Source organism: Nicotiana sylvestris, chromosome 2 (genome assembly GCF_000393655.2).
Source record: "Nicotiana sylvestris chromosome 2, ASM39365v2, whole genome shotgun sequence".
Lineage (NCBI taxonomy): Eukaryota > Viridiplantae > Streptophyta > Magnoliopsida > Solanales > Solanaceae > Nicotiana > Nicotiana sylvestris.
In genome coordinates this window covers 51563854-51571956 of record NC_091058.1, presented here as the reverse complement: position 1 = coordinate 51571956, position 8103 = coordinate 51563854, and the positions used below count along the sequence as shown (strand labels likewise).

The 8103-nt window shown below is 38.8% G+C and overlaps 1 protein-coding gene across 1 annotated transcript; it reads right to left on the bottom strand.

Moving 5' to 3' along the window:
• Nucleotides 1–744: 744 nt before the first annotated feature.
• On the bottom strand, nt 745–3552 carry LOC104214275 (uncharacterized). Its single transcript, XM_009763928.2, has 2 exons — nt 2389–3552; nt 745–986 (listed from the first exon to the last, which is right to left on the bottom strand). Exons 1-2 carry the CDS (start codon nt 3132–3134, stop codon nt 950–952), a joined length of 783 nt encoding a protein of 260 aa, XP_009762230.2. The 5' UTR covers nt 3135–3552; the 3' UTR covers nt 745–949.
• Nucleotides 3553–8103: the final 4551 nt, after the last annotated feature.

Below are 8103 nucleotides of genomic sequence, written 5' to 3'. Positions count from 1 at the left end.
AACTGATATCACTATAGTAAGGAATTTTACACTTTGTAGGTCGGAGATAAATACTCCAAAGACCACTACAACACTCAAAAGAAATAACCCTCTTTTGATATTCCCACCTCACTACAATATCGCTCACTCTCTATTTTCCTCACAGACTATTTTCTTATACCTTGTCTGTGAAACCTCACTCTTTCTTTCTCTCTTTGTTGGTGTGTAGAAATGAGAGTTGAAGCTCTCCTTTTATAGCCAAAGCTTCACTCTCTAAAGCCTACCATATTTGACAATTTACACACACTTTTCACAATTCAACAAAGTTGGCTACCAAACCAAAGAAATTCAACAAAGTTGGCTACCAACCAAACCAAGTGAACAAGGTTGGCTACCAAACCAAAGAAAACTTTTATTAGGCACATGTCTAATACTTCTTCAATGAGATGGACCTCATCAATATATATATATATATATATTTATATATATTTCATTAACATAATCTGTTCAATAGAAATGCACACTGAACCTTTTGCAGAAAGATGTGAGCTGAGCTGCCTACCTATCAGCATGCTATTATTGAGAGCCATTAAAACTTCTAACCAAAAAGAACTGCCTAAGGGAAGGACAGAAATTGAGTGAAAAAATCAAAAGGGAACATAAAGAGATGTTATGAAGGGAAAGAAAACTCCAAAAGTATTACACCACAAACATGAATACACCATAGATTAAAAAAGTAACAGTTGATAAGTGCAATGAGCGACAGAAATTGGTTAACAATCTGATCAACTAGTTAGATTATCAGAATTAGACCCTTCTACTGTAAACATCAAGAGGTTGTAAAACAGACCAGAAACTGCATACATGCTATCTCCCAACTAAAAAGACGTCAAAAGTTTTTTCGTGCCATCTCTCAGGTTAGCAAAAAGGGGGAAAACAGGGCATCTTCGTGCAAACCAGATAGCCAAGTTCACGAGAGGCTTGTCTCTACAAAGTCAAGGCAATCCCTGCATAGAAAAAATGTTTGTAAGTTTCTTATAATATCCTTAATGAGTTAAATTTTATTGATTTACGGGGAAAATCCAACATAGAAGATGTATGAAAAAGGTAGAAATCCTAAAAGAAAGCATATTTCTTTACTGATAGCATCAACACTAACTGGAATATTAGAAATACTCCAAGAATATCTGAAGAACAAAAATAGTTACTAAAACTCCTACAAGAAAGCATGTTTCTTTACGAATAGCAGCATCCAGTCATCAACGCTAACTAGAATACTAGAAGTACTCCAAGAATATAGGAAGAACAAAAATGTTCCACTAATCTGTACAAAAAAAATTTGCACTCCATCAAACATCTCTCTCTTTCCATATTGGCCCATCGTACTAAAGGAGCTACTTCCATGCTCTCCTTCTCTTAATCATTTTCAACCTAGAAGCACCTTTCGTACAGTCCCTGGCATCACTTAATATACTCCACACTATACAGTATATATATGTCAACAGATGCTAAAATCATGACAATTCAATTCATTGATCAAATATTGCTACAGAAATTAACCAAGGAGGAAACCAAGAGTTGTATAATTACAATGAAACTTCTAATACTTTCATCAGTAAAGAGGGAGGGAAAAAAGTGGGGCATTCAAGGAGAGTAGCTATTCCATATAGTCTTGATGTTGTCAAATGAATAACTGCAAGTATCTTGCTATTGAATAACTGGAAAAACAATTGTCTCGTCTTACTACTCACTCTGTCAAGGATCAAATAATGGTGAACACTTCCAAAACAAGAAGACTAAGGAAACACAGTTCAGGTATCAAAGATTAGAGATTTTCTAAGTTTCCCTCGCTAAAAATTTTAAAAGGTATCATAGCTCTACAGTTTCTGGAAATCAATATGGTATCACTAATTTTCTGTGACAAAAAGACCTACTGTTGGCTTCCAGGTCAACTTAAGACCAGGGAATACAATTCTCAATATATGTTTATCCTTTTATTTTTAAAACCAAGAATCTTCCACAAGATCAATAGAACTCTTTGGACCAATGTTTTCATAATAAAGGTGATATCCGGTCAAGCTTGTGTGTATCTCAACTAGTCAACAGAGCAGTTTGTTACAACCCACAGGTACATATGATGAACTAATGCTATGGAAAGAAGCTAGAAACAGCAGCAACGCACAAGCATCTCAACCAATTGCATAGAAATAGAAATACAGAATTAACTAAAGTAATCAATAGAGTAAGTTCTCATAGTAAATTAATGCATCAGAGTCAATGTGCTTAGTTCACCAAGTGCCTGTATAACACATACATGTGCACATAAGATAAGAAAACGTCTGAAGCAATGACAACATGTGGACAATCAACACAAAGCAAGATATAGTAGTTATAACGCAATCACCGAACCTTATGAGGTTTTGGCGTGCCAATTTATCTTTAGCTTGCTTCTTAACTGGTAGCATCCCTCCGATCAGAAGTAGGCTCTCCAAATAGTTGGAAATCTCATATGAACCCTTCTCAGCATTATCAACACTCAGTTTGGCTTTAACTGAACTAGTCACTGGATCAAATAACAACAGTCCATTTTCATTCTCAACAACAATGTCACCATTCCTCAAACAGCCCACAATTCTGTCAAACCCGAATATCGGTCCAACCTTGCATTTCTTACTCCAACCATCTTCTTCATCCATTACCCAAACACTAATATAACATTCGTCTCTTTCCTCCCGAGTTAACAAACCAATAGAATCATCTATGGCCACAAAACGTTGATGCACCATCTCTCCGATTCCTGGCATAGGTAACTTCTCTAATACTTTTTTACCCACATCAAAGCGCACCAACACCGTACGCAACCCAAATTCATCAGTTATAAGAGCCAACCAATAAGGAACCCCTTTAACTATCGCGAGGCAAGTATAGGAAATAATATTACAAACCAGGTCACATTTCAGTTTCTTCCATCTGAAACTCTTGGTTGAATACATTTCCACATGGTTGGGGACTGTAGATGATGGCGCGACACAAAAGATTCTCAATATCAAGATATCATTCTCTTGAGGATCAAAGGCCAATCCAATGGATACCCAACAGTACATTCTCTTATCGGGCTTGTTCCCCAAAAGGGGCACCATCTTGGACTGCCTCATAGCTGGGTTCCAAAGGGTAATAACATCACCCGAAGCTTTCTGAAAAAGACAGACAATGCCATTGATAGGACCCAAAACGACCGTATGAGGAAAGAAGCAAGGATGCGGGCTGTCCAGTTCCACAACTGATTCTTCAAGTGGGTTGTATAATGAGACTACATGATCAGAGGTCTCGTAATGGCGGGTGTGTAGAAGAATGGATGAACCGCTGCGCTGTAAAGCAGAGGAGTGGCTGAAATGGGCGGCGATGAAGTTTGGTTTAGAAATGAGGTTCCGCCATGGCTTGCAAACGCACCTGAACCGTAAAAGGGAATTTACAGGGAGACGAGAAAGGATATTAGAGATGATTTCTCTTGGGAAAATGCAGTTGCATGTTGGGTCTGGAGCTCTGCTCTTTGTTTTCTTAGAATTCCCTTTCCCTTTCCCTTTCGTCTTCCCATTTCCTTTGCCTTTAGCTGGCGGCATCTCAGCTGGGAAGTGGCCCGGAGGTTGAAGAGTGCGAAACCAAAATGTGGTTTATTTTTACTCAAAATACTCAAATAAGTGTAAAAAAAAAAAATTACCAAACTATATATAATGTCACTAATAGTGGCGCTATACAGTAACGTTAACTGTACGGTTACTGTATAGCGTCACTATTAGTGGCGTTATACTGACACACCTTACATAGCGCCATTAATAGTGGCGCTATATGCCTTATTACCTGACCCCACCAATAATTTCTGGGTTCAATAATTTAAATGCGTATAAAGCCACTTTTTGTGGCGCTATATACAAAAAGAAAAAATAACCCGGCTAGCCATTTTCTATATAAACATCGTAGAATCGCCACAACTTCATTCAATTTTTTTTTTAACTCTTGTTGGTTTCTATTGTTGTTAAATTCTCCAGCATTTTTTCATTATGTCTGAAGAACGTAGAATAAGAGTATCATTATATTGGGGGGGGGGGGGTGGTTGTGATGGAGAATAACTCTGTGGACTACAGTTTACCTGCTAAGTGTAATGTTAAATTGCCACTTTCAATGGAGTACGAAACATTGATATCGTTGTTATGCAAAAAAAATGAGTGTGAGAAAACGTTCAGTGATACTCAAAGTAACTGGAAGATATCCGTATTCCGTTACGCCGCAAGGGGTTGCTTTTTACTCAGAGTTTAACATCGACGATGATGACACTTTGAGTGATTTCTTGAGGACTCCGGACGAATGCCGGGAATTTCTTGTAATCACAATGTTGGAGATGTACGTGAAGGTCGAAGACGTTCCAAAAAATGAGGTTGTGCGTAGTAGAGATAACCCCCAGTCATCGGGTGGTTATTCTGGATCAGTTTTTGCCGGACATGTTCCAGATGAAAGAATTTTTCTTGATTTAAATTTATCACCGTCGGCGAAATGAGCAGCGAGAAAATAATTTATACCCTGCTTTCCATAATTCACAAGAAGAGTGGTAAACTTCAATTTTCATTTGTGTTAATTATGTATATTTTTGCGTATTGAATTAATTTTAACGCTCATTTATTTAATAGGGGTACCGGCCGGATATGAATTTTACAAGTGGCCCATCCGGTAGTCATCACCTAACTGAAAACGTCCATCATGGAATGTCATCACATTACAACTTGTAAGTGAAAAGCTACAGCCATATATAAAACATTTATTAATTTAGTAGCTTATATTTTTGTTGAAATGTGCAATGAAAACGAGCAAGTTGAACTACCCGTACTCACTCAATTGCCCGAAAACGACGTATTACATCAGGATCTGGCAGATGAACAGAGTGAGGAAGAGAACATCGATTACGATAACAATGCTGATAAATCGGGAGACGAGACACCATTTGCTCGTGAGGATGGTGATGAAGAGGACGAGGAGGAAGGACCGGATTTGAAGAGAGCCCCCCATAGACGAAAAGTGAACGAGTCTGAAGTGCCGTTTCATTCAAGGGAGATTCCTTATATTGATAACTTGCCAGCCGTGCCGGATGTGGAAGCTCTCACAAGGGATTTTGATGAAATCCGGACAGCAATGTGGGATGAGTCTAGACCAACGGTGCTTGTAAAGGGGATGCTTTTTCCTGATAAAGCAGGCGTAAGCAGGGCTTGTAAAATGCACAATGTTAAAGAGTGTCGTGAGATGCAGGTATCGGAGTCAAGTCCGACGGTATACAAGGCTATTTGCCGCAGGTGGTTTTGGCCATGTAATTGGATGTTGCGTGCGTCGAAGAAGAAAACAGGTATGTGGAAAGTGGGTAAATACATTCCCACCCACACATGCGAAATGGACACTTTCAACGGGAATCACTTCAACTTGGATATTGACTTGATATCTCTTGTACTTATTCCGCACATCGAAGCGTCCATAAGGTATAAAATCAAAGAGTGCATTACAACAGTCTACCAGGAATATGGCCACACAATTACTAAAAGAAAGGCATATCTTGGGCGCAAACGAGCGTTTGAAATAGTCTATGGTAACTGGGATAAGTCATTTGCAGATCTGCCTAGCTACATGGCTGTACTGCAGCACTTTAACCCTGGAACATTTATTGAATGGAAGCTTGAGCGGAGTCCGGGTAAACCAGAATATATATTCAATTACGTGTTCTGGGCGTTTAAGCCAGCAATAGATGGTTTTCCGTATTGCCGGCCCGTAATATCCATAGACGGAACTCATGTCTATGGAAAGTACGATATCAAGCTATTGCTAGTCATGGCAGTGGATGCTAATGGATAGATATTTCCTCTAGCCTTTGTTATTTGTGCAAATGAAAGCACAGAGACGTGGACAATGTTTTTGAACCACTTGAAAGAGCACGTTGTCACATATCGTTCAGGTATTTGTCTAATATCTGATTGGCAAGGGGGTATATTAAGTTCTGTGGAGAACCTTCCTGCTTGGCAAGAACCTTATGCATACCACCGTTACTATGTGAGGCACTTTAAGGCCAATTTCAAGAAGGCACATCCCAAAAAAGATCTACATGATTTGATGTGGATGGCAGCAACAGACCACCAACAACATAAATTCCGGAGGCATATGGATTCTATCAGGCAAGAAGACGATGCAGCATATCGTTGGTTAATGCGACATGATCCTGAAAAGTGGACGTTGCATGCAGATGGTGGCAGACGCTGGGGAATTCTTACTACAAACGTGTCAGAATCCTTCAACGGGTTATTAAAGTCGGCAAGAGGATTGCCCGTCACAGCCATGGTGCGTATGTCGTTCAAGCAGATGGCGGAGAGGTTTGTACAACGGTCTGCAGCTGCAACGGAATTGATGGAAAGGGGTGTTGAATTTATGCCAGTGCCTATGAAGAGATTAGAGAAATACAGACGGCGAGCACATTGGCATTCCTTTTTGCAATATGATAACGAACGAGGTATTTTTGAAGTTCGCACCGCTATCCATAATAATCGGGGTAATAATGTACATACTGTAAATGAATCCACAAGGTTATGCTCATGTGGGAAATGGTCAATCTACCACATGCCTTGTTCACATGCCATCAAGTGTTTTCAACGTGTTGGTTATGCGGAGACCAACTATATTGATCAACAATATAGTGTTTCCAAATACCTAAACACATATAGTGGTCAGTTGCAACCAGTGGGTTCTGAGCATTACTGGCCCCCAGAACCATTTAAAATGGTGTGTAACAAGTCCTATTTGCGTAAAAGACAGGTGCAGAAGAGAACGCGTATACGGAACCAAATGGATGTTAGTGATATCGTATATGCACGCAAATGTGGTATATGCTCGCAAACAGGCCACGACCGTAGAAAATGTCCTTTGGGTGGCAACAATAATCAAGCTCAGGGCGGGTGTTCTTCTATTGTACCTAACTACCCATGAGTTCATGTTGTAATAATTAGTTGTTATGTATACGATTTAAGTATTTATGAAATAATATTTTCTTGTTTGTTAATTATGATTTGTACTTTCCCTTTTTACCTATTTAAATAATAATTTAATATAATTATCGGTATATTTATTATGTGTGTTGTCTTGTCGCTATCACGATATTTAATACACAAAATATACATATGGCGCTATGTGTGTCTTGTCTTGTCGAACTGAAAAAGCTGAAAACATCATGATATGACGCTATTAGATATGTGTGACCGGCTGACATAAAGTCGTCTCGTCAACATCATGATATGGCGCCATTAGATATGGCGCTATATGTGTCTTGTTTAGCCTATAAATAATGGGGTCATTGTAGTTATTTTGTGTGCTAAAAATTTCCCCCAAGAAATATTTCATTAAAAGTAAGTAAGGTTTTTATTATAAGCAAATAGTTCACAAATGGCTCAACCTGGTCGTCCACCAATTTGCTTATGTGGAAAACCATGCATGATGGATTGTGGGTGGGAAGGTGCTAACGTTGGACGCCGCTATTGGTGCTGTATGAACAAGTTGTACAAGCAACCCGACGAACCTACTTGTGAATTTGATGAATGGGCTGAGGAACCATGTTATCAGGAAAGCTACAGGGATAGATTACAGGAATTTCATAATATGTTGTTATACCAGCATAGAATACAAAAGGAGGGAGATAGAATTATTACAGAAATGAGGGAGAAACTGAAGGAGGTGGAAGATAAAAAATGGAGAGCAGAATGGAATTGTGAAGCACACAAGGAACGCAACGAAAAATATAAACGGGAACTTGCGGAGGTGAAGGCGAGAGTGAAAGAGTTAGAAGAAGAAAAAGAACAAATGGAAGAACGATTTAAGTGGTTGGAGCGAAGAATAAATGACAACTGAGGATGGAGCATTGACGTGTATGTGTTTAGTGTCATTTTCATATGTCATGTATTTTTATTATGTTGGCCTGTTATGTTTGTGTTTGTGTTGTAGTAATGTTTTCCTTGTTTGTTGTACTAAATTTTATTTTAATTTAAGTGGAAGTTAAGTTTAAGTTGTTGTGTTACTATACCAAAAACTATAAAACGAAATGAGAAC

Bases quoted from the DNA above. Each gene is read 5' to 3' on its own strand.
- LOC104214275 (XM_009763928.2), bottom strand. From the start codon at position 3,134: ATGAGGCAGTCCAAGATGGTGCCCCTTTTGGGGAACAAGCCCGATAAG. The intron at 987-2,388 runs GTTCGGTGATTG...TTTTCTATGCAG, and splicing joins GCACGCCAAAACCTCATAAG to GGATTGCCTTGACTTTGTAG.